The sequence below is a fragment of the Saimiri boliviensis genome, chromosome 2 (genome assembly GCF_048565385.1).
Source record: "Saimiri boliviensis isolate mSaiBol1 chromosome 2, mSaiBol1.pri, whole genome shotgun sequence".
Taxonomy (NCBI): domain Eukaryota; kingdom Metazoa; phylum Chordata; class Mammalia; order Primates; family Cebidae; genus Saimiri; species Saimiri boliviensis.
The window spans coordinates 131,634,061-131,659,475 of NC_133450.1; the positions used below are offsets into that span (position 1 = coordinate 131,634,061).

Consider the following 25,415-nt stretch of genomic DNA (forward strand, 5'->3'; position numbering starts at 1 on the left):
AGAGTACCCCCTCTACTGCTGCCCTGAACCCCACAGCAGCAGGCTGGAGTTCCCAGGGCTATGGGGACAGGAGGCTGTGGCTGGCTGAGGGCTTTGTGTCAAGGTTCCCCCAGCCTCTGGGGACTGGGAACGGCCAGCCACACCCCAACAATGGTGCTTAGCACCTGAGCCTGCTGAGCTCCTGAGAGCCCTGGGGCAGCTTGATTCCTCGAGGCAGAGCAGGGAGGAGGGAGGCCCTGGTGTGACTGGTTCCCCGGGGCGGAGCACTCAGCTCCCCTCCCCTGACTTGTTGGGGCTCCTGGGGCCCAAGGAGAGATCGGGAAGAGCCACCTGCCCTCACCCCACCCCTGTGCCTGCAGCCCTGCCCCACCTCTTCCCATCTCCTCCCTTTCCTCCTCCTCCTAAGGAGGAGGCAGATGGTGGTGGAAACTCCACTTCCTTCATTTTCCGGAGCGTGACTCAGCACCGCAGCTGCCACCTCAGCCCCCACGCAGCGAGAAGCCTGCCCTCCCCTACAGCAGGGCCCTGGGGCTCCCCAGAGGACCCCCTCCCACAACTCATCTGGAGAGCGCTGGGCTTCAGGCTGCCCTGCCCCACCCCAGAGGACCCCTTGGAGGCAGCTCATTTCCTGCACAGGGGCTCCGACAGCAGCCCGAAGGCACTGGGGAGGGCGTGAGCCTGGGCGGGACAGGTGGGCGGGGCTGCAGCCCCAGATCTCCAGGACACACTGAGGTGATCACAGGGCTTCTTAGCTTCTGGTGGCCGCCCGCCCAGGAGACGGGGCTGAGGGAAGGGGAGGGGGAGGCCTAGGAGGGAGCCCCAGAGAGGACCCAGGAGAAGACACAGGGAGGTAGGAAAATAAGAGAGATTTCCAGAAGCAAGAGGCTTGGCCTACGTGGCATGCTGCAGAGCCAGCCTCAGCCCACCAGGGAGTCTCTGAGGACACTGACCCCAGCCCACCAGCGTGGCCCCAGGTCCTGCTCTGAGCTCTGGAGGGCCATTCCCCTCCCTACATCAGGGCCTCCCAGGGAGCCTTGGAGATCTCCGAGCACAGAGGAACCCTCACTGCTGGGAGCCCCCATGACTCCCCCACTCAGCTCCCTGTCTCCTCCTCGCTCCCTTTGCTCCCTTTGCGGTGGGCTTGGGCCAGGAGGATCCCGGCACCCCCCGCTGCTCTGTAAACCCCTTGGGGGGCCAGCTGGGGTCAGCTCCCCACTCTTGCCTGGCCAAGATCAGAGCACATGGCACAGCCTGCCTCGGGATGTGGGCACACACCATCCCAGCAACCGCACTCTCCTGAGAGTCCCCTTCCCAAACCCTAAAACAAGGCCTGCCAGCACCCCAACCCTTCCTCCCCTCCATCCCCTCCCCCCAGCACTGGGTACAGCTGCAGATGCTGAGGCTCAAGGGGGTCAAGTCCCTTCACTCCAGTGGCAGAGCTGGGGTGGTCAGAGACCCTGGACCCCAGCCGAAGGCTCCCCACCTGACCCAGGAAGCCCCTCCTGTGGGGCCTGAGTGGGTTCCCAGGACCAGGAGGAGCCAGCCCAGGTGAGAGGCCTCCTGCTGGGAGCCCTGTGGGCGACCTGGTCAGGGACACCAGTGCTCACAGGTCCACGTGGGTCCCGGCCCCAGCCCAACCTCCGTTTGCTGGCAGTGACCCTTCTACTCTCCTCCAGGACTCCCGACAGCTCTGCACAGAGGTGCCCTCTGATGCTCGCGGCCACCCCTCGGCCTCGCTGGTGGGCCGAGGTCAGTGTCCTCGGAGACTCCCTCGCGCCCTCCCAGCTGGGCGGACTCCCGCCTTGCCGCTGGGCTCCTTCCCCATCTCCTGGCTGCCAGGTGCTCCCCTCCTGCAGCCTCAGTTTCTGCATCTGTAGGTTGAGAAAAACGAGACTCCCCGGTCGGACACTGGGAGGGCTGGGGGCCCTGGGAGAGGGAAGGGGGTGCAGGTGCTCATCTCCTGGGGACGGAAATGCCAAGAGCTGGGTGGAGCCAGGTCAGGGAGGCACAGCCATGGACTCCAGCCCCAGCCGCAGCAGCCACTCTGTGGCCCAAGCTAGCCTGGGCCCTGAGCCTACCCATCCTTAGGCAGGATGGGCACTGCCAGGCCTAGTGGCTGAGGGGTGGGCCCAGCCCAGCTTCCCTCCCTAGGTGTTCATCAGGCCCAGCACTGGGGCAGGGCACCCGGCCCGCACCACATGGATGGGGACAAACTAGCCAGCTGGGTTGCCCCACAGGGACAGAGGCAAACGGGGATCCCAGGGTTCCAGGGCCGGCACAGCTCTGTGCTTCCTGCATTGTCAAATCCAGGCCTCGAAAAGGACTTCAGGGGACCAGGCTGCTCCCGAGAGACCCCAGATGTCCTGGCTCTTCTCTAGGGGGTCTTGGGCCAACAGAGGACTGAAGCCCCAGAGGAAGGCAACACAGGGTCAAGATGGGCCCCTGAGGGTCCCCAGTCCTTTGTAAATTACCTCATTCTCAGCCAGCCTGGCTGCCCCACTGCTGGGCGCCCGAGGCCTTCCTGGGCATGGGCATCACTGACTCCCTGGCCTCTGCCCAAACACACTCTCTCAGGTTCACACTCCCACAACTCCTAACCATTCACCAGCTCCCACCAGCTCTGCCCCAACTCGCCCCCTCTGCCCTGCCAACCTCTGCCCGTCGCCAAGGGGATCCTCCAATCCAATCCCGTAAGTCAGGGTCCCTGATCCGTGCTCAAAGCCTCTGTCACCTTTCCTCACTTGTGGAACAAACCCATCATCCTTCCTCCGACTCTCACCTGCAGAGGAGCCTTCCCTGCACCCAGCTGAAGTGGCTCCCGCCCTGGGGCCATTGACCAGGCTGCGAATTCCCACCCATGCCTTGGCATCTGGGCCATTTTTACTGACGGTAGCTGGGCCCAGCTTGGGGGCTTCACACACGCCTCTCCGTCCAGCAGCCCTAGGAGGCAGGACAGTTACCACCACCCCCACCTCAGCAGGCAGCGCAGGGAGCACAGCCAGGACCCAGGCCTACCCGGCCACAGCACCTCCCACCGTACCACGGGACTGCACCGTCCACAGGGCACTCGCCCCTCAAGAGTCCCTCCAGGCAGGCCAGGACTGTGCTCTGGAATGCAGCCCACGCAGGGCTCCCTGCTGCACGGGCCAGGGCGGTGCTGAGCGGTGGGCCGACAGCTCCCATCCACCAGGGCCTGTGCACCCGCGATGCCCCAGCCCAGCCACAGGGAGGTTGGCGATGACTCAGGCCTTGAGTCAGCAGCGTCGGAGGAGGGCGCAGCCAGCCCTCTGCCGGTACAAGAGAGCCCCGGGAAGGCCCAGGCTCTGTGAGCTGGGCCAGCGGGACCCCTGGAACTGAACCAGGCTCGGCAGCCTGGAGCCACCTCCCAGGGAAAACGCAGGCGCATGCACACAGAAGAGGCCTGCCATCAGGGTAGGTGCGGCGGAACTAACACCAGCCCAGGGAAGAGAACCCAGAGCAGGTGGGGTGCAGTGGGCAGCGAGGTGGTGTCTGGGCCCGAGAGGCTCACTCAGGCTGTGGAGCGCCCTGTGCCTCCTGAACAGAAACTCGCACAGGCCACGGAAGCAGAGCTACCAGCTGACTCAGTCTCCCAGCAAACAGCACCGGCTCCTCCCCGAGCCAGGCCCTAGAAGAGAGGCCGACCTCACGCACTGCCATCTGGGGGGTGGCACCAGGCTGTGAAGGATCCACACACTGGCACATGCAGGAAGAAACAGGGCGGGCAAGGGGCAAGGACCCCAACAAGCAGGAGCAGATCAGGGCCCTCCCCGCGCCCCGCTGTGGCAGGGGCCCACCAATGCCCCGTGCTCACCCACCAGAGCACCGGGGGTGAAAGGTGAGAAGAGAAACATAGAACATTCTCCTGGACGCCACCCACAGGAAGCCACATACAGGCTTGGCCCTCACCCTGGGGACACTGGACACATCTGGCTCTCAGGGCTGGGGGCAGCGTCTCGGACTCCTGATGCAGAAGGCACGCGGGCACCAGCGCCCCTACTCAGCAAACTCCATGTCTCATGAAATTAGGACTGGATTTCTACTTTATTTTGAAAAGATGGCCAAGGTAAGAGGTCAGGAACTGGGGTAGCCGAGAAGGTCGAGGGGTGGCCGCGAGCATCAGAGTGCAAGGAACGGCAGGGCAGCATGTGGCGTGGAACAGGACAGCCTGGGGTTCACTCTGAGGCACCCCTGGAGAGCCAGGGTGGGCAGGACAGGTGAGGATGAGGGCTGGAGCCCACGACACCCCATTGGTTCCTCAGCATGGCTGACCCCTGGCCACACCGGGCCTGGAACTCAAAGTCTAACTGGGGAGCCAGGCAGGGAGCCAGGCCGGAAAACGGCTGCTTGCACGAGAACATTCCAGGCTGAGGCTCTGTGGAAGGAAGGGAGCAGTCACTCTCCCAAGGCCGGAAGCAGGTGGGGCCGGAGCCTCCAGGGAGGGAAGGAGGGGCTGGAGGAGTTCCCTGGGTCGCAGAAGACACAGCAGCCTGTGCAGTGGCATGGGAAAGACCCAGTTTCCTGGTGGGGCATTGACACAGCCAGCGTATGTAGAGTCAGATAGGGTTTGGGGTTCCTGGTTATTTTTAACACGTGTCTCTCTGCTGTTCTACAGGAGAAAGGGAACGCGGTGCTGGGCACTCAGGAAGAGGCCAGCAGGAGGCCGCAGTGTGGGGAGGGACAGGGAGCGCCTAGGGCTGGGTCAGAGCCCTGCGGAGGGCCTTCAGAAGGGAAGCACCGTCTCCCCTTTGGAATCTGTCACTTGTCATCCTGGAAGAGCTCAGGAGCAAATGGGTTCCTTTCCATGAAAAAAGCGCGGCAGCTGGGGCTAAGCAAACTGAAACTGGCAGGTGAGGGGCCCCCGATGAGCAGGCGGCTACCTGCAGGCCAGTGAGGGAGGACACAGCCAGAATCCAGCATCACCTGACAGCAGGGTCCCATCAACGTGGGAAGTGATGTGGATTAGAAGAAAGAGTCTGATCTATTTCCAAGCTAGCAGTGAAACTAGGAGGTTCTGTAAGAACTGGGGGCAGGGCGTAGTGGCTCACGCCTATAATCCCAGCACTTTGGGAGGCCTAGATGGGTGGATCACCTGAAGTCAGGAGTTCAAGACCAGCCTGATCAACATGTAGAAATCCCGTCTCTACTAAAAATACAAAAAATTAGCCGGGTGTGTCAGTGCATACCTGTAATCCCAGCTACTCAGGAGGCTGAGGCAGGAGAATTGCCTGAACCCAGGAGGCGGAGGTTGCGGATCGCACCATTGCACTCCAGCCTGGGAAACAAGATCGAAATTCTGTCTCAAAAAAAAAAAAGGCTGAGTGCAGTTGTTCATGCCTGTAATCCCAGCACTTTGGGAGGCTGAGGCAGGCAGATCACCTGAGGTCAGGAGATGGAGACGGTCCTGGCTAACATGGTGAAACCTCATCTCTACTAAAAATACAAAAAATTAGCTGGGCATGGTGGCATGAGCCTATAATCCTAGCTACTTGGGAAGCTGAGGCAGGAGAATTGCTTGAACCTGGGAGACGGAGGTTGCAGTGAGCTGAGATCAGGCCACTGCACTCCAGCCTGGGTGACAGAGTGAGACTCTGTCCCAAAAAAAAAAAAAAAAGAACTGGGGAATTACTACCTTCAGTCAGGAATGCTGACTGTGAAACCAAGCCCTCACCTAGGGGAAGGCCACCGCAGTGGCCACTCCTAAAACCCTCACCTCTGTCCTGGGCCAGCCCAGCCTCTAGGATGGAAGTAAGTCAGCCAACCCTAGGATTATCACGTCTGGGTTAAACTGAGGGGTTGTCTGTGTGCGCTGGGGCTGCGCTAGTGACTGGGGCCTTCACAGTGTTCGGTGTGCCTGGGGTAGCTCAGCGTCGCACAGTCAGATGGCACTCAGGGTGGGGCTGGAGGGCGATACCCTTCCCTGGGCCTCAGCATGCCCTATAGAGTGGAGGCCCCGGTGCCCACCTCATGCAGCAGGGAGGGTGGAAGGAGATCCCACGTGCTGAGCACCCACACTTGCAGCTGGCACCTGGACATCTGTGGAACGTGCTTCCGTGGTTATCATTGCTGTTACAGATCCATCCACGTGTGGCTGACTCAGAGCTGTGACTTTAAGGGAAAAGAAAGGAAATGATTGAGCTGCCTTTGCAGACAACATTGGGATTTTTGAAGAACTCGAGAATCAGTCTATTGAAAGGTTTGCGCCATGGAGTCGCTGCTGGTGAAGGCTTGTGCGTCTGAATTGCTGGCAAGAACAGTGGGAGATACTTCATTCATTCATAAGTGCCTTCAAAATGCGGGAGAAGCACCTTGAAAGGGATTGGTAGAATTTACCAAATTAATAGGATTGGTAAAATAAACCCAAACGTCTGGGGAAAAACGTGATTTTATTTTATTTTTTTACTTTATTTTATTTTTTGAGACAGGCTCTTGCTCTGTGGCCCAGGCTGGAGTGCAGTGACATGATCACAGCTCACTGCAGCCCCAGCCTCCCGGATTCAAGTGATCCTCCCACCTCAGCCTCCCAAGTAGCTGGGATTACAGACACACACCACGAAGGCTGGTTAATTTCATATTTCTGGTGTAGACTGGGTTTCCCCATGTTGGCCAGGCTGGTCTCGAACTCCTGAGCTCAAGCGGTCCACCCTCCTTGGCCTCCCAAAGTGCTGGGATTACAGGCGTGAGCCACTGTGCCTGGCAAAAATGAGATTTTAAATGTGCTACTTTAATAAACTGAGTATTAATGTTGAAAACCCAAGAGCAACATAGGTCCTCAGAGGCACAGAGACCTGGGGGAGGGGTCTGCGGGTGGCTGCCATGGGGGAGGGGAGAGGTGGAGGTGAGGAGGAGCCCTGGGGAGGCAGCACCAACTGGTTTGTGTGGTGACCCCTCGGTGGCCTCTTGGTGACCCGTCCGGAATAAACCCCAAGCACTCCTCCTCCTGCATGCCCCAGCCTGGGGCTGCCATTCCCTGCCTCCCACCGTCCACTCCAGGAGCCTGGCTTCCCTGAGTGCCTGGGTCCCCACCAGGCGTGTCAGGGCAGAAGGCTGGCAACAGTGACCCTGAAGGCCCCAGAGCTGTGGGGCAGGGAGGGAGGGAGGCATTCAGGGAGAGATGGGAGGGGGGAGGGGAGAGTGAAGGGGGCAGGGGCAGGCCTGGCCGGAGGGCAGACAGTCACAGCCCATAGCGGTGTCCTCATTCCAGTCACCATTCCATTCACAAATATGTCTGAAACCCGCGCCCCCGACACACACACACAATTATCTCTGGAGACCTACTAGTCTCTTCAAACCACAGTTCAGCGGCTAAAAATCACCTGCAAAGCATTCCAGACTTTATTTCCTTCCCTCCAAGATCAGGCAGGGTCCAGTTCAGCGCCTACAGGCCCGGCCCTGAGCCCTCTCCCACTGTCCCCTTCTCTGACGCCCAGCCCTGCCTCTGCTGAGTCTGCAGGGTTCAAGGCCAAGGGCAGGGCGAGTCAGAACACAGCTACACTCACGCAGACCCTGGGCTGGGGTGTGGATGGGTCTCAGGCACGTCTCCTCTCAAAGGAGGACCTCCAGGGAACCCATCTGGGGCTCCCTCCAGCCCCTCAAGTTCCCAGCATCGGAGTCGCAAGGCCCAGTGTCTCCTCACCTCATCAGCTTCAGATCCCCTTCTTGGAGCAAAAGATGGCATGGACTCCCAACATAAGATAGTTCAAAACTGAGTGGCTCTCCCCATCATTCGAGGAAGCTGTGTGCTGCCATGGGGAACAGCACCCCTACCATCTGGACTCCTACCGGACAACTGAGAGGGAGGCTGGGGAGGGGAGGGACAGCTCAATGACTCACAGGAGGTCAGCAGGAAGGCGGGCTGTGTCTCCCCAGGGCCGGCACTGGCTTCAGGGGTCTGCAGACACCACTGGCTCAGCTTGCTCAGCGAGGTGCCCAAAGGAGGCCCACCAGCTCTGCCAGCACCTCAGCTTTCAGCAGATAGATTTGTGCCACTGAATATTCACAGAAATCAAGAAACATGAGCAGCTGATGCACGGCACCGTGTGGATGAATCTCAGAGACCACGGAGCAAAAGAAGCCAGGCGCAAGGCTGACAGTTCATGCAATCCCAGAATGACGGATCTCTGGTGGCAGAGATGAGAACAGCAGGTAGCTTTGGGGGGTGCCCACGGAGGGGGCTATGCAGTGGAACTTTCTGGGCCCTGGAAGTGTTCCATAATTTGCTGTGGGTGGTAGTAGTTACGCGAGTTTCTATGAATGTGAAAGCTCAGAGTGTTGTAGGCCGAAGCTCCGGGCGCCTCACGCGGGCCATGCAGCAGGTCTCTCTGCGACGGCTCGTCCTGCGCTCCGTGATGTGGCTGCAAACACTGACTCCTCTGCTCCCAGGGGAAATAGAGGGCCAGGTTCCTATGAGCCTCCGGTCCAGCCTTTTCAGCTGCCAATCTGTACACAATGGACTTATTTATGTGTTTCTGTTAATATACGTCACTGAACTCCCGGCCAAGAGCACACACAGCTACTCATGCCTGTAAAAGCCTTTCCAACACACGGGTTTTCTCCATAGGACACGTCACCTCAGCAGCAAGTATTGATCTTATTTTATTTCACTTTCAAGAGATGCAGACTGTTCCTAAGCAAGTACTGGTTTTAGGTTTACAAATCAATTTCAGTGAGTAGACAAATTTGCAAGTACAGAACCTGCAAATAACCAGATTCTACTGTATGTGTGTGCAATATTCAAAAGAAGAGGACAGAGCTCCCTGCCTGCTGCAAGCCCCTGACTGACCGCCCTACCCACTGTCCCTTCTAAAAACAGCAGCCTGGTCCCAGCACCTGCCTGTCCCACCCCAGACCAGGGATAAGCCCTGACCAATGTCTACCTCCTGCAGCCAGACACAGACAGGCTGACTCAGGTGCTCTTGGAGTTTGAACCGAGAAATGCACGAGAAGTTTGCAAGATGTTGAGAGGCATCACCAGGGGCTTCTGAGGCCCCAGCGGCAAAGCTGCCAGCTACAGAGCAAAGAGCTGAGGGAGGGGCAGGGATGTGGGAAGAAGGACCTGGCTGGAGGTGACTGGGGGGTGGGCTCATGTCCTTGTCAGCAAGCACAGGATGGAACAGCTGCCCAAGGTGCCACAGCTGGATGGGTGGGTGGGTGGGTGGATGGATGAGTGGGTGATGGGTGGGTTGGTGGGTAGGTGAATGAGTGGACAATGGGTGGGTGAGTGAATGAATGAATGGATGGACAGATGGATGGATGAGGGTGGGTGGATGGGTGGGTGGATGGGTGGGTGTGTAGGTGGAGGAGTGGATGATGGGTGGGTCGGTGGGTAGGTGGGTGGTGGGTGGATGGATGGGAGGATGGGTGAATAGATGAGTGAATGTATGAGTGGGTGGGTAGATGGATGAATGGATGGGCAGATGGATGGATGAGGGTGCGTGGGTGGGTGCAAGGGCAGATGGGTGGGTAGGTGGGCGGATGAGTGGATGATGGGTGGCTAGGTGGATGGGTGGAGGATGGATGTGTGGACAATGGGTGGGTGAATGAATGGATGAATGGATGGGCAGATGGATGGATGACGGTGGATGGGTAGGTGGATGAGTGGGTGATGGGCGGGTTGGTGGGCAGGTGGGTGGTGGGTGGGTGGATGAGTGGATGGATGGGAGGGTGGGTGGATGGATGAATGGATGGGCAGATGGATGGATGAGGGTGGGTGGACGGATGAAGCGTAGGTGTGTGGGGATGGATGGGTGAATGGGTACACAGGTGGGTGAACACGGGTGGGTGGGCGTGTTTTCACTTTCATTCTGTAACAAGGTCAGAGATCATCTCAGAGCACCCCAGTAGGATGCAAAAAAAAAATCTCAAAATTAAAAAATGATAAAAAGCATTCCGGGTGCTGGATTGACAAAGGAGATGAACCCATGGCCAGACCGCTGCTCAGGTGGGTCCCAGGTGGCCCTTCTGGGCCTGCAAGTGGCCACTGCCACATGTCCTGACTTTGCACGGCGTCAACATCAGGCTGGGAGGATTTCTCTCAGGAACGCCCACGCTGCCTGCCTGTTTCTAGCAGAAGTCAAGCCGGCGGTGCCAAAGCCTGCTCTCCCCCTCATCCCAATCTTCCCAGCAAGAGGTAGAGGCAAGCTCTCCGCAGGCCCGCAGTGCAGGGCCACCCTCGCACTCTCTGTGCCTGTGGCCAGGCACGTGTGCCTCTACCTGGGTGTGTGACAGCGCCAGCCTGTACCTGCATGTTCCTGTTCTCAGACATCTGGGCACCCACAGCTTTGGGTGAGCACGTGTGTACCCAGCTCTGAGGAAGGACCCATGCCCAGGCGGGGAGCCTCCAGACAGGCCATGGCTTCCAGGAAGCAGCTCCGGAAGGTGCCAGTAGTGGCCGCAGGTGGTGTGATTCTGAGGCCAAACTGGTTCTCCCTTCGACCCCAGGCCCAGGGAGCAAGCTCAGAATAGGGCCGGGATGGAGTCTGGGGGCGCTGGAGATGCAGAGGGTTGGGGGTAAGCCACTGAAGGAAAACAGGAGGGGACCTCTGTATGTCTCAGAGAATCAGTGGTCAAGGCGGGTTGAACCCTGTTGCCCCAGGCAGGGGGCTTCAAGCCTGAGGGGAAGCCCCTTCTCAGTGTTCACACATCCACCATCCCAGACCTCTGACCTCAGCCTCCACCACACACACACACCCTTAACCAGGGCCAAAGCCCTCCTCTGCAGTCCCTCCCGACCCCAAGAACGTTTCCAGCCTCCCTCCAACTAACTCACATTCACCCCACCTTCTTCGGCCTGCTCTGGCCTGCGCTGGCCTCTCTGGACCAGGTGGCAGCTCAGAAGCATGACTGGGCACGAGGGAGACAGCCTCAGGCAGAGTGGCCCTGGGGGCACTGGGCCCTCCCTTCCCCCATCAGGGCAGGAGTCCTCACATCTGTGCAGCTGCAGAAGTGCCAGGAAAGGTGGACCCCTGGCCCACACCCAGCCTCTGGCTCCAGTCTCTGGGTGAGGCTCAGGACTCTGCCTTTCCCCCAGGCTGGTGGGCAGGGGAGGGGGCTGCAGGTCAAAGCTCACTGCCCACCAACCTCCCCACATTCTTCCATCCCCTGGATCTACAAACACACCCACTGACCAGGGCCTCTGCAGCTAGGCGCCAGCTCACCAGCTCCCAACGCAGATGAGTCAGCCCCGCCTGTGCCCTCCACCCTCACCCTCAGGTGGTGCCGGCAAAGGCACCAGTGCTCGGGCCCAGGAATGCATGGGTCCAGGAATGCACGGGGAGACCCAGGGCCCAGCTTGGGGCAGGGCAGGAAAGCCTCCTGCTCTGGAGGGGCCCTGGAGCCAGGTGTGGTGGCAGCCTGCAGGCCTTCCCGGTGCATTCCAAGAATTGCAGAGCTCCTGTCTAGGAGCAGCCGCCGCCCAGGTTGGAGGGTGTCCAGTGAGCGCCTGCCTTGGCTGGCTCCTCGGGCACACCCAGCCCTCAGGAGCTCATTCGGGGCTGTTGCCAGCAGCCGCTCCTGCACTGGGGCCGAGCCAGCAAACTGCCGGGGCTGGAGCTGCTGGGCAGGGCCGGGTGGGCACAGGAAGCAAACAGACGGCAGCCAGCAACTCGGGGCTGGTCCCCACACAGAGGGGGCGCACCACGGCCGCAGCAGGCGCAGCTGGCCTCAAAGCAGAAGCTGCTTTGGGGCTGGTCAGCCATGCAAAAGCCCTTCTGGCTGCCCTTGCCCTCGCCCTGAGCCCTGCCTGCCACTGCCCCCAGAGCAGGCCCTCTGGAGGATGTCAGGATGCCAGCAGAGACACTATCCGAATGTTCTTGACACTCAGGGAGCCCTTAATGGGTACTTGTTCTGTTTTACAGATGGGGAAACTGAGGCTCCACAGGGTCATATCCCAGCCTGAGGTCATACAGGGACTGCTGGAGCCGGTTCTCAGGGCAGAGTTGTGTCTGCTCCGTCCCACGTCACATGGGGCTCCCACAGGCCTGCCTTCCCCTGCTCTCCCTCTAGCCGCCCTCCCGCCAGTGACCCCCAAACTCCAGGCCTGATGCAGTTTCCTGCAGCTCTGATTGAGGGTCAGACGTCAGAAGGGACTTCCAGAGCTGGGGCCTGGCTCTCATCCAGCCAGGCTGGCTGCGGGCGTGCTCCATTCTGGTCAGTGTCAGGGATGGGAGGACTGGCGGATGGGTGCCCCCCAGTCTAGGAGACAGATGAGGCCGATAGCAGAGGGGTGGCAGAGAAAACCCACCCATGGCAGCACCTCCGCAGCCCTCACGCAGCTGCCTCCACCAACCGGTGAAGTGCGGCTGCCCAAGACCACCGAGGCCCCATCGGGGAGGAGAGGGGTCAGGAAGGGCTGCGGAGAGGAGGCCACACGGCTGGCCTGGTTGATGCGGGGGCCCTCTGTCCCTGAAGCCTGGGAAGAGACAGCTCTGCCGAGGGATCCCCGAATCTGGCTGGCTGGAACAGGAGTCCTGGCCGGGGCAGCAGGAGGTTACCGGCACCGGGCGCGGGCCTGGAGGATGTGGGGTGTAGGTGGACGGGAGGCGGTGGGGGGCAGGGAGGGGGCGGGCGGTGGGGGGCAGGGAGGGAGCGGACGGTGGGGGCCCAGGAGGGGGACGGCCCCGCTCCGCGCGTCCCACCCCCGTCTCCGCGCATCAGGAGCCGGCGCAGCGGGGCCGAGAGGGGGCGGCCAGGGATTCACCGGCGCGGGGAGACCCCTTAACGCGCCCTCAGGGGCGGGCTACGGTGGGCGGGGCCACCCCAGCGACCCCTCCTCGGCCCCGCCCCGGCCCGCGCCAGCTCCCCACGTGGCCGCTGACGGGCGGGGCGGCACCTCCTCTTCCTCCCGCCCGCCCCGCGCCCGCTGGGAGCCGCCGTCCGAGCAGCGCCAGCGCCGCAGTGGGCGCCGGCTGCCCGCAGCCCCTGACCCGGCCCCGGACGGAGCGCTGGCCGCGCCGCCGCCTCACCCGGTAAGTCCTTGGCCTCGGGGCCCGCTAGGAGCCTCAGGGGAAACTGAGTCCGGGAGGAGGCGGGGGTGCACTGGGGTCCAGGAGTGAGGCTCCGGGCTGCGGCGTGTGCCCCCCAGGTGGCGGCGGGCCGTCCCGCGGCGCAGGGCACAGTCCCGGGTGGGGACCCCAGGTCGCCCCTGGCCCTGCCGGCTCCTCGCGCCCCGCCCGGGACCCCGGTCCCCGGCACCGAGGCACCGCCCGAGCGCGCACTGCCCACAGAGTGGGCCGGGCCTACTCCCGGGGCAGGCGGGATTTCTGCGCCTCGCGGCTGCCACATCCTGACCATGAATCAGCCACAGTTGGGAAAATAAACTTCAACTCCGGGTCTGCCGCCCGGGTGGCACCCAGAGGTGCACGCCGGCCTGGTGCCCCACCCTGACTGCTTGGCTTCCAGCTGCCCACGGGCAAGTGGGTGCACAGGGGGCCCTGGTCCCCTCCGCTGGCAGGCTTGGAGGAATCAGCCTCCATCACAGCTCTCTGTTCCTTGTGGGCGGGGTGGGAAGCAACCTTGTGCGCCCTCACACCCACCCGTCAACCCTCTAACTGGGGAGTCGCCCCAGAAGTGACCGTGACTAAGGAGCGAAGCTGGGGTGACCAGCTGTGACTCTGCCCCCAGGCCGCTGTGGGGAACACAGGTGTGGGGGGATGGTCGGTCTGTCTGGGCCTTCTGGGGCTCGGGTTCCCCAGCCAGGGCTCTGCAGCTCAGCTGTGATCACAGCATTATCACCCACGCCAGTTGGAAGCACCAGGAGGCAGCCTGGCAGAGACCCTGCTCAGGCAGGGAACCAGGAACCGTGCCAGAGGTCAGGCAGGCCAGAAGGCACTGGACTTGGGAAACCCCGTCACTGCCAGCCCTCCCCCACTCTGGCACTGGAATGGAGCAGGGTACTTGCTCTCTTAAGGCCTCAGTTTCCACATCTGCACTCTGAAGGGTGGGACGGCAGCTCAGGCTGGGACCTGCTCCCTGCCACCCTTCACTGGGGAAGGTAGGGTCCCAGAGCGGCACTCCAGACCCTGAGGGTGCTGCCCAGCCAGGGGCCTCTTGGTCCCGTGTGCTCAGTGCCAGTGCAGCAAATAGCAGCATTGGGTTCCAGACCTGGAGTCTGAGACCTCACGCTGCTCCCACCCGCCCCCACCAGGGCAGCAGCCACTTTCTGTCCTAAAAGCCAGGTTGCTGCAGTGGGTCCTCCTGGGACCCGAGGGAGCTGACCCCTGCCCAGGCCCCGCCCTCCATCCCTGGATGGTCATGGGCCCTGCAGGCTGGCAAAGGGGGCCTCACAGGGCAGACCGGTGGCCCCTTGCGCCTGTGGCTTCCACAGCCGGGGCTCCTCAGCAGCTCAGAGTTAACCTTCAGGTGAGCGCCCACTTTGTGGAGGAGCTGACGGCTGTCAAGCTAATTACACTCACCGCACATGTGGGGACATGGAAGCTCCTACCTGAAATAGACTCTGCGCCTTCCATCAAAGTGCAGTTGCTTCCCGGGTTGGGAAAGTTCTGGGGTTCGTGCAGGCTGCAGGAGGGGTGGGTGGTGACTGGAAAGTAACTCGTGCTGCCTGTGGGTGTGGGCAGGGCGCAGTGGGCCCAGCTCTGGACGGGGACGGTGAAGTAAGCGCAAGCCCCTGGCTTTTTGCTGGTGCCTGGAGGTCAAGTTTCCCCGTTGTCAGGGATGAGACCTGACTCCCTGCTGCCAGGCCCCTCCCCTGCCTCCGTCTTGCAAATGGCAGGTGTGTGGTAGGTGTGTGGTTCATGGCCCAGTGGACACATTGCCTCGGAGGAGGCACACCCACCTGTTTCAGGATGTGGATGGAAGCCGGGGAGGAGAGGCCACACAGGAGCTCCCCAGTCTCTGGAGGGCCACCCCAGCGGCCACAGCAGAGCCAGGCCTAGTGGACCCCACATGTCAAAGACAAGGAGGCTGCGACCAGCTGGGTGGAAAGGAGAGATGGTTTGGGCTCAGGCTTCCGCCGCTGGAGGTGTGAGCAGGATTCAACCACCTGGCCCCGTTAGAGAGGCTCCCGCTCCTGCCAGCCTCACCCTAGGAGGGAGGGTCCTGCCCAGTCTGCCTTTGAGCACCCAGACAGCCTGGGTCCTGAGCCTGGGTGGGGTCTGTTCACACAGCTGCCCCCGTGCCCAGCCCTGGTGTACCATGGTGACCAGCAAGCCGAGAGAGCAGGGCAGACTGGTGGTGCCTGTCCTCTCGTGAGGGGTTGTCCTTTCTCACCGCCCTTTCTCAGCTGTAATTAACTAAGGAACCACAGGGACTGCTCAGGGTCGCCCCTCTTAGGGCTTATGTCAGTCCTGAGGGCCAGCCCCAAGCCCGGCCTGTCCACTCACCATTCACACCAGCCTCAGCAGGGTCTGTGTGCTGAGTGCATGGGGGAAGGAGGAAGGAATGAACCAGCCTGCGGGTCCCCACACACAGTCTCCCACCCTCATCCCTCCCAGTGAGGCGTGGGTCCTGAAGGAGCATTCAGCTCACAGATGAGGAAGCAGGCACAGGACAGTCAGGGCCACTTTCTACTCAGTGCCATCTGTTCTGGCAGGGGGAGCTGATAAAGCCCCTACTGTGTATGTCTGTCTTTGTGCCCAGAGGCTGGAGGCCAGCCCCACTCAGCAATGTGCCAGGCAGGCACAGGGCACTTACTGGGGGTCAGGGTGCAAACGGGCCAGCCCCACAGAGTAGCTGGAGGCTGAGGCTCCCCAGCCCTTGTTGCCACCACCAGGGCAGGCTCAGGGTCCTGGCACTGCCACTCTGGGAATAGGATGGGCCTGTCCTGGTCACATAGTCCTTACTGGGCCTCCAAACTCAGGGGCAGCGGGGGCGGAGGGCAGGAATAGGCCCATCCTCCAGGCACCCACCTGTGTCACTCCATAGCAGCTCATGCAGACAGACAACCGCCAAAGGGCCAGTCCGGTCCCTGGAGCCTTCCTGGCAGGTCAGGGCCTGGGTCACAGCCTGGGTGAGACAACCAGCCAGCCCGGACCCTGGAAACCCTCCCAGCTGGTCAGGGCCTGGCTCACAGCCTGGGTGAATGAGCAGCGTGAAGGCCCCGAGGACAGAGTGACCAAGAGCAAAGTCCAGGGCTGCTCTCCCCTTTGCCTGCAGCTTTCCCTAGAGGCAGCAGGGGAGGGAGGGGAGAGGGACCGGGAGAGTCCCGAGAGAAGTGCCAGGCTGCGCCGTCCCGAGCCTCTGTGCCCTCCGCTCGCTCCTGTTCTCACCGCAGAAGGGTGACTGGCTTCGGCTGGGGCACCCTGTCTCCCTCCGCCCCCACCTCCGTGCATTGGAAATGGCATGGAGGCCCGGGAGGAGGAGCTGGGCACCGCAGGAGGCCTGGCCGGGCCCCTGGCCACCGATCAGGGCTTTTGCGGGGTCAGGACATGGGAAGATGCTGCCAAGGCTCCTGGCCCTGGTGGCCTGGGCAGGGCCCCCCTGCTCCCTCGCTGTGATGGCACGCTCCATCCACCCCCTTCCCGTGACACAGTCTGAGCACCCCAAGGTCCAGGGTGGGAGAGGTGGGGTGGGGCGGATGGATGGCTGACCTACTGTTACAGGGCTCTGCCCCAGGCCACCTCACAGTTAAGGCAGAGGCCCCAGGCAGCCCTTGGTGGCCCAGAACTCGGCCAGGAACCACACCTAGGGTGGTGAGGACAGACTGTCTGCTTCCCATTTTGCAGATGAAGGCTAGTGTCAAAGCCTAGTGTTGGGGTTAACCCAGGGCACAGCTGGGAGGGATGGGGAGGGAACCAGTGGCCGGCAGAACACACAGCCCTGGGTAGCAGCTTCTCTGCATCACCCCTGACCCCCTATGCAGCTGCCGTGGGCAGAGACCAGCCCCAGCCCCTCGCTCTGCCCAGCCAGTGGCCACCCAACATGCATGGATTACCAGTGGACATGGCCAGTGGTGCAGGGGTTTGTTTGTGCCTGAGCCGTCCTGGCCCTCACCGGGTCGGGGGTGGACGTGGCCAGCTGTGTGAGGAGGGCCAGCCTCCCACTGGCCTCCATCTCCCCATCTGCACCTGGGTCCTGGCGGGCCCTGGGACGTGGCCTTGGTGTGCAGCCTGCCTGCCCCACCCTCTGTGCCCTGGGTCCCTGTTCCTGCTCTAGACACAGCTCAGACTGTCACCTGCACGCAGCCTAGGCTGGGAGGAGGACACAGAGTGGAGGTGAGGGAGTAGCCACCTGTCCCCACCTGCCTCTGCTTCCACCTTGTGCACAGATGGGAGTGGCCTGAGAACCGGAGCCCCTCAAGGTCACCCAGGGCCCCTGCCTGTGCCTCCATGTGCAGAGACTCCCTGACACCCTCGTGTCCCAGCAAGCAATGCCAAGCGGCACACTGCACCCACGCTGAGGATCTTGTTCGCCCGGTCGGGCCTGACGGGCTCCTTGGCACTGGCTGCCCAGAGCAGAGGTTGAGAGACGCTGAGCAGGGCCTGGGGAGACTCATGCAATGTTCCAGCTCCGTCCCAGCCGCCAAGCAGGAGGTGGGCCGATCGGCGGGGCAGGTGGTCAGGGCATGCGCTGTGCGTGGTTGCACGCTGGTTACAGCCGGCGCCTCGATCTGTCAGTAAGCTGCAGGGTTGGCACTGACATGGTCATCCCCATTTGAGGACAGGAACCAGGAGATCCTGTGGGTCACAGGCTGGTCAGCAGCAGAGCCTGGTGGCGCTCACAGTCAGAGCCACCCCCACCCTGGGCCTGGCGGCAGCCCCTGGCCGTGCTGGCTGCTCAGGCTCAGCCTGTCCCCCACTCTCAATCTGTCTTTGTTCTCTCTGCTCCTGGGAAGGCAGCTGCTAGCTGGGATGTGGGCTGGGGCAGGGACAACGGAGCCTGGCTTGTGGGCAGACAGCGGGCAGCCCTCCTGTCCTGGCATGGTCAGGGTGGAGGCTGGACACCCTAGGGCCCAGCCAGGCACAGGGCAATCAGGACCTGAACCCTGAAGCTGGGACCTGGCTCCAACCAGCCCTGCCCTTCCCCATCCCAAGTTGGGAGAGGCCTTTTCTGAGGACAGAGGAGGGACCTGTGGGCCTTGGAGGAGGCATCTCTGAGTGTGTCTGGTCTGGGGAAGGAATCCCAGGTAGGAGGATTCTGGTGATGAGCCCCTGGTCTCCATGCTCCCGGCTACCTGCCCCCATGGAGCCCCTGCCGGGTGCGTCTGGGGCTGTGATAGCCAGCCCTGGGCTCACGCCCTCTGCCCTTACCCTCCCCAGCCCCTAACCACAGATCTGCACTTGTCACTCCTAGCCACAGCCATGGTAGGCGCTGGCAGGCCCTCAGGCTCAGGACGTGCCCCCAACGCAGCTGCTGGTCCCCACACGCCTCTCCCTGGGCCCCCAGACTCCAGCCCAGACCCCCGAGAATGGCAGAGGCGGCCAGCACCCCGTTGGCCCTGCTTTTTGTGCGGCTGAGGCACTGTGTCCTGGAGAAGGCCCATCTGGTGCCATCTGGTGACCGGCAAGCTGGGCGCCCACCCAGCCCCTGCACACCCTCGGCGCAGGTGGAAGCGAGAGCCTGGCTTCCTGGCGTGGGGCCTCCGCCCTTCCCGTCCTCCCTTGCCTGGGCTACGCTTGCCTTGCCGACCTCCTCCCCATTTCCTGTTTGCTGCACGCCCCCACAGAGCCACCCTCCTCCCCGTGGTTCCACAGGGCTCTGTTCCTAACCCAGGAACTGCACCTCCCACAGGACCATTGTCTGCCCCGGAGCCTGGGGACACAGAGAGCCCAGCTCTGGTCCCACTCCAGACCAGTGGTGTCCCCTGGCACTCAGCGCTGGCCAGCCAGGACCCCCAGCTCCTCTGCACTCACGAGGCCTCCGCCAACACTTGCCAGAGTGCCGTGAAGGACCCTGGGCTGCCCCTCTGCTCCCAGGGTGACCCGAGCAGGGGCTGCACCGCTCTGAGCCAGCTTCCCTCGGTGAGAGGCTGTCGGCGTCTTCTGGCCATTTTGCTTGCTTTCTTCCCCGGTGTAAACACCACCCTCTGCATCCCATTTGCAGCTTAGGTTAGTGTTTGGGCAGGTGTCCCAGTGGCGTCACACGCACCCTGTGGTTGAACTCCGTCACCGTGCGGGCTGCTTCCATCTTTGTCTTTTGATGGTGACACCGCTGAGAGCACCTTTCTGCCCACCTGTGGCTCAGGGGCCGTCCTTGCACAGCAGCGGGAGAGCAAGATCTTGGAGGGCTTTGAGGCAGGAGCCTCAAACTCTCTCTGGATCTTGGGGACTGCAGGTGGCGTGAGGGCCAGAGAGCTCCTGGGGTGTGAGACGGGCCAGGGGACAGCAAGGACACGGACAGCCCTCGCCAAGGCCTGTGCGCCCCATGCCTCTGGACAGGTGACAGTGGGCGGACCCCCTTTCTCACCTGCCTTGAGGCCCCCTGTGAGCCACCAGGTCCGTGGAGTTCCCTCAGGGGCTCTTGGCCTGGCGGGGAGGCTCAGGGGAGCCCGGAGTCTGAGTGGGAGGGACGGAGTGGGGGTCATGGCAGGACAGGCTCGGCCCCAGGTGCCTCCACCGCCTGCAGCGCCTGGGCTGCCTGGAACCCCGGGTTCTGCCAGGAACGTGTGCGGTTCTGGAGATCCACGGGTTGCCAAAGAGTGGAAAAATTTGGGCTCTTGGAGGAGCTAAAAATACAGTGTGGCAGCCCCTGCCTCCTAGTTCCGGAATCCTCTCCCGCTGTTCTGCCCGCCCACCCCGTGGAAGACAAGATCCCTCCCTGCACCCCACCACCAGCGCTGGCTCAGGGCCCAGAAGCACCGGCCCCTGCCAGTGCCAGAAGGGCCGCCTGAAGCTGCCTGCCCTACCCCGCCCCCACCACTGCTTTGGGGTCCTCAGAGCCCCTTAGTCCCAGGCACAGAAGGCAGTACGCTTCCCCAGCGCCGCCTGGCTCAGGGCTTGGCCCGTTCCTCATGGGGAGCCTGGACTCAGGCAGACCTCTCCCTTCCCTACCATGGGGCCTTCGTGGGGCAGGGGGTTGTCCCAGGCAGACACAGAACATGTCACAGGGGGGCCTCCAGGCCCATTGGTGCTGACTGAGGGCCCAGGACCCCCACACTCGTGCTGGGATTCAGGCCTGATTACCCTCACCCTGGCCTGTGTGCCGCTCCGGGCCATGGGCCCACACAGGAGCCCGCAGCCACTCTGCACAGCTCAGAGCTGGGCCTGCCTGAAGATCCCATACTCCCTGGCTCTGCTTTCTGTCTGCACTGCAGGGGCTGGGCACAAGGCCTCAGGTGTGGTGGGGGCCAGCGATGGCCCTGTCCCCACCCCATGACTCAGGTCCAGCTTGACTGTTGACTGCCAGGTGGGGCAGCCCCGTGGCTTCCCAAGAGTCAGTGCAGCTGCCCTAGCGTGGAAGCACTTGGATGGAGGTGCTGGCATCACCATGTCAGGCTGGCCAGGCCCAGGCCCAGAGGGGGACCCTGCCCGCAGGAGCTGGAGTCTGAGGGGAGAGGCATGACCCCAGCCTGTGGAAGCCCCACGCCACTGGTTGACAAAAGCAAGGACTGAAGAACCGTGGTGACGTCCCACTACGGTGGGTAGAGCGAGCCCCTCAGACCTCAGGGTCTTCGTCTGCAGAAGCCCTGCCCCATGTAGTTCCATTGCTGCCGGTGGACTGTCAGGGGTGGGGCAGATGGGGACACCCCTTCTCGGTGCCCTGACCCTTTTGCTGTCCGAGGCATGGGGCCTGGCCTGAGCCATGGGCCCTGGGCCCTGCAGAGCCTGGATGGTACTGCCCTGCCTCAGCCAGAGCTGCTGCCAGCTGTAAACAGATTGGGAAGAACGCAAATTCCTGTGCCTGTGGAGGTGGCCACACCCCTGCAGCCAGGGCTGGGGAGTGCTGAGGACACATTCCTGCCGGCCCACTAAACAGATGGAGAGCGGAGGGGCAGGGGAGCTGCCCGGGGGCACACAGCTCAGCCGTGTGTCTCCTGCCCTTGCCCTGCTTGCTTGGCACCGCACCTTCCAGGGTAGTGTTCCCCATGGCCCCGAGCCCCTGAGATCAGTACACCATGGATTCCTTTGGAACCCTTGCAGAAGTGGACACCACCGCCCAGTGGGACCAGAACCCGCTGGAGCAGGGAGTGGGCCACGGCCACCCTCATTTAGCAGAGACTGGGGCGGGCGGGGGAGTGGGAAGCCTCCTGGTTTTCTCACATGGATGTTTCACTCTATACATAGAAAGCTTTTTATAGACAAAGGGAAGGCTCGGGGATGCCCTAGAGAGGCTGCTGGATGGAAGTCGGACTCCTGTGAGATGGGACAAACATCACAGAAGCTGTCAGTTATTGCCCAGGTCCCGGCCATTTAGGGCCAGTGGCCAGGTTGCGGGTCAGAGTGCTGTGGATATGGTCCGGCCATGTCTGGGTGCAGGTTCAGCCCCATGCTGAAAGCAGCTGGAACATTGCCCAGTGCAGGGCCTGACCGGGGGCCCTATGAGGTTGGACGGCCTTGGGGGCCTCACAGAAGCAGGAAGGCGGCTCTGGCCTCGGCCTCCGGGTCCACCGTCTATGTTGACTTCAGCCCAGCAAGGCCCTGCCACGCTCACTGCCCCAACACAGCACCCGATGGGGCACAGCTGACTGGGGCAGCACGGACGCAGAGCGTGGTGCCCGGGGAACAGCAGTCCAGGGACCCGCATGGATGGGAGGGCGTTTCCTCCCACCGAGGCTCCACCCCACAGACCAAGGGGCCTCCTCCTGACTAGGGTCTTGCAGGGGTGTGCACAGGGCAAGGAGGACTGGGCAGGGCCAAGAGGGGCAGTACTCAGATCGGGGAGTGCCCTGTGCGTCCAGGGACACCCTGGGGCCTGCCACACTGCTTGTTTCTAAAGGTCATGATTTTTTGCATCGAGGGACCCCTGGGGCTCTTGGCTGGAGAGGACACTCTAGATGCCAGGGGCCGGGCCTGGGAGAGTTCATAACTCCGTCCACTCGGCCTGTGCCAAGGGGACAGGGACTCTGGCCAGTGGAGGCGGGGGAGGGAAGGAGGGTCAGTTCTGGGGCCTCTTTAGGCAGCCACAGCCAGGGTGGGTGGGAATGCGTGCAGAGGCCCAGCTGCCTGGCTCTTTGTGCTGGTGTGAGCAGCCCCCACTGCTGTCAGGAGGGGCCCTGAGGACCTGAGGCTGTCTCTGGCAGGGAAGGACCTGGGTGGCGGCTCTGGCAGCTCAGCGGTCAGCAGCAATGAGAAGCCAGGGGAGCATGAGGAGCAGCCCGGGGCAGGGCCCGGAGTGGGTGGGCAGAGGCGGCCGGAAGGTCCTGCGCATCTGGGTGAGTGGACGGCCGGGCCCGGGAGGGTGACTTAAAACCACAGTGGGTCAGGGCTCCGGGCTCTCCGGTCTGCGGCGCCCAGACTGGGATCCCCTGCAGGGAGTGGGGGCAGCCAAGGCCACCCTCTCAGGGTGCTCCCGGGAGCCTGATACTGGAGGTGCGGAGGAGGAAACTGAGGCACAGGCAAGCCGAGTGACTGGGCACGGGTCAGCTGGTGAGGGCCGGAGCTGGGGACACAGAACACACGCAGATCGGAGCTTTGGCTTCCACCCGCCAGGCTGCTCCTGGTAGGAACCCAGCAGCCCCCCGGGGCCGTTGGACAGGCAGAGGGATGAGGAACGGTGGGGGGAGTGGGGGCAGACTGCCAGAAACACCAGGCTTGGTCGTGGGCCAGGCTGGAGAGTGGGCCCGGGACCTCAAGGGAGGGTGCTCCAGGACACTCGCCCAAGGCAGGAGAGGAGGAACAGGGCCTCCAGCGGTGAGAACCGCAGTGGGGCTGGGGCCGGAGCCGCCTGGGGAGGCAGGTGCTTGTGTGCTTCCCCCACTCGGAACCTGTGACCTCACATGGCCCTCGGCCTGGGGTCTCCTGACTTACCAGGTTGGGCAGCACTTGCCAGGTTGAAGCAAAGCCCTGTGGGACCTCCAGTCACAGCCCAGCTGTGCCCAGGTGTGGGAGTATGGGCAGGGACCCAGCTGCCTCCACTTCCCCACCTGTCCCAGGGATATAAAGTGCCCGCCTTGCAGGTGGTGGGAAGCCAAGGGGCAGGGTGGAGAGTGCTAGGCCAGGGTGGAGGCTCAGAGCGTGTCCCTGCCAGGCCCGGCCCCCGAGCTCCCTCCCTGAGGCTCCACACTGCCGTTCTCAGACGCTAAATATAAGATCAGAGCCGTACATGGTCGCGGGAGGGCCTGGGATGCCCCTGACCTTCGAGGCCAGTTCCCAGGGTCTGTGGTTGGGGACAGTGGCTGGGGGGACGTGATGGCGTGGAGCTGATGGTAGAGGTGCAGCCCGCCTGTCCTGCCGTTCCCTTTGGGGAAAGGCATGTGTTGAGGCTGTTCTGGGCTGGGCCTGTTATGGGGGTATTCCAAGGGCTGGAGTCAGACCTGTGGTGATTGAAGACTGTGAAACCCTGTGTGCCAAGGGTCTCCGTCTTCCTGTTGGTGTGAGCCCACCACCCACTCACAGATGGGCTGACTGAGGCCCAGGGGAGACCCAGGAGCCGCCTTTCCTCCCCAGCCATGCTCCTGATGCTGTGGCAGCCCAGGCAGTGCCCGGGGTTGACAATCTCCCCGTCCATGTTGTCCACGGGGCCGGGGAAGCGCCTGGGGTGAGATAAGGGAGCCTCAGATATGCCGTTTGTTGCATCGTTACCACCGGTAGTGTTCCCGCCAGCGGAGCCTCCTGCTCCCCCGAGGCCTCCCCAAGCTCATCCGGTCCTGTCCGTCTGGAGAGGCCGTGCCAGCCTTGGACGTGGTGTAGGTTTCTGAGCCAGCTCCTCCCCTCCCAGCTCTGAGCCTCGGGGTCTTGATGCGCGCAGTAGGGCCCTTCCTGCCTGTCACCTCGGTTGCTGAAATCAGTCAGGGATGGGTACAGAGAAACCTGAGATATTGTAGTGGGGGACACAGTGCTACTCATAACCCTCAGCACGGCGCGCGAGCGGGGATCGCCACAGAGAAACCGAGGCTGAGGGAAGGCCCCACCTGCACTGGTGGCCAGGAGGGGCCCAGCCTCCCTCCGGTGAACAGCCCTCATCTGTGCCCCTCTGCCCGCAGCTCGGCAAGATGTCACTGAAGGAGGGCGCACAGCGCAAGTGGGCGGCGCTGAAGGAGAAGCTGGGGCCGCAGGACTCAGACCCCACGGAGGCCAACCTGGAGAATGCAGACCCCGAGCTGTGCATCCGGCTGCTGCAGATGCCCTCCGTGGTCAACTACTCGGGTCTGCGCAAGCGCCTGGAGGGCAGTGATGGCAGCTGGATGGTGCAGTTCCTGGAGCAGAGCGGCCTGGACCTGCTGCTGGAGGCACTGGCACGGCTGTCGGGCCGCGGCGTGGCACGCATCTCGGATGCCCTGCTGCAGCTCACCTGCGTCAGCTGCGTGCGCGCCGTCATGAACTCACAGCAGGGCATCGAGTACATCCTCAGCAACCAGGGCTACGTGCGTCAGCTCTCCCAGGGTGAGCCACGGTGCCGAGGGCCGCCCAGGCAGACACTAGGGGCCTGGCGTGAGGCCTCGGGCCAAAAGGCCCCAGGAGGCCTGGGGGCCCACCAGGAGGAAGTGCAGCCAGACAGGCAAGGAGGGCTTCCTGGAGGAGGACTGGCTTCCTGGGCTCAGGGAAAACATCACCATTCACTCCGAGTCTGAGGCCTCCAGGTCACTGCAGTCCCCGCAGTGGCTGTGCCAGCAGTCTCCCTGTCCCCGGCCTCTGTTCTGCCACTCTGCCCCACCCTTCCTCCCAGCCCTGTGCTGGTTCCCACCCTCTGGTTTCTCTGCTCTGGGCGGCCAGAGTCACTTGGGTCAGAGATGCGAGTCCACCTGAGGGGCTCCTGCACACACCTGCCTGGCTCCAAGCCCTTTACCCTCAGCCCAGACAGAGCCCTTCCGGTCTGGTCCACACCTGCTGAGGGCATCACCCTGCAACTCCCAGCGCCTTCACAGCATCCCCCTCCCCGCCCTGTCCCCTACACCAGCACCCAGGGGCAGCCCCAGCTCACTTCCCCTCCTCCAGGAAGTCTCCCCAGGCTGTGCCCAAAGTCAGTCCTGACCGCTTGAGAGAAACCCTTGCTGTGCCACTCACGGCTCCTGCCAGGTCCCACCAATGCTTGGGGACCAGCTGGGGTGGGCAGTGATGGGCAGGGCTGGGTCCATGGGGGTGGCAGGTGCCTGTGTGGGCAAGCAACTCAGAGGTGCCTCGTTTCTGCCGGATCCAGCGGGCAGAGGCAGGGGCAAGAGCCAGCCACTGTCAGCCTGTCTCCCCAGCCTGGGCCTGGCAGGCCCCTCTATGGAGTCCTTTGTGGATTGTTTTCAGCAGGGTCAGATGAGAGCCACCCCCAGAACTCTCACAACTCCAGGGATGGGGCAGACCGCAAGGGTTCATAGGAATGAGGAGGTGTCCCAGGTTTCCTCTGCCGTAAACACA

General features: G+C 62.7%; 1 protein-coding gene and 1 long non-coding RNA gene across 5 annotated transcripts in view; both read left to right on the forward strand.

Annotated features, from left to right (window-relative positions):
• Positions 1–3,273: 3,273 nt before the first annotated feature.
• On the forward strand, positions 3,274–6,726 carry LOC141583676 (uncharacterized). The gene is made up of 3 exons (XR_012516443.1): positions 3,274–3,432; positions 3,901–4,084; positions 6,094–6,726. It is a non-coding gene; the product is annotated as an uncharacterized LOC141583676 (long non-coding RNA).
• A 6,110-nt stretch (positions 6,727–12,836) lies between these two features.
• Positions 12,837–25,415, forward strand: part of INF2 (inverted formin 2) — a 29,857-nt gene continuing 17,278 nt past the window's right edge. Inside the window, exons 1-2 of one of the 4 annotated variants that reach the window (XM_039462905.2) lie at positions 12,837–12,983; positions 24,053–24,452. In XM_039462905.2, coding sequence (XP_039318839.1) covers positions 24,062–24,452 — 391 coding nt within the window. In that variant the 5' untranslated portion in view covers positions 12,837–12,983; positions 24,053–24,061. Of the gene's footprint in view, positions 12,984–22,026; positions 22,283–24,052; positions 24,453–25,415 lie in introns of those variants that run through there. The other 3 variants (XM_074394378.1, XM_039462904.2, XM_039462903.2) reach the window with 3 other exon arrangements.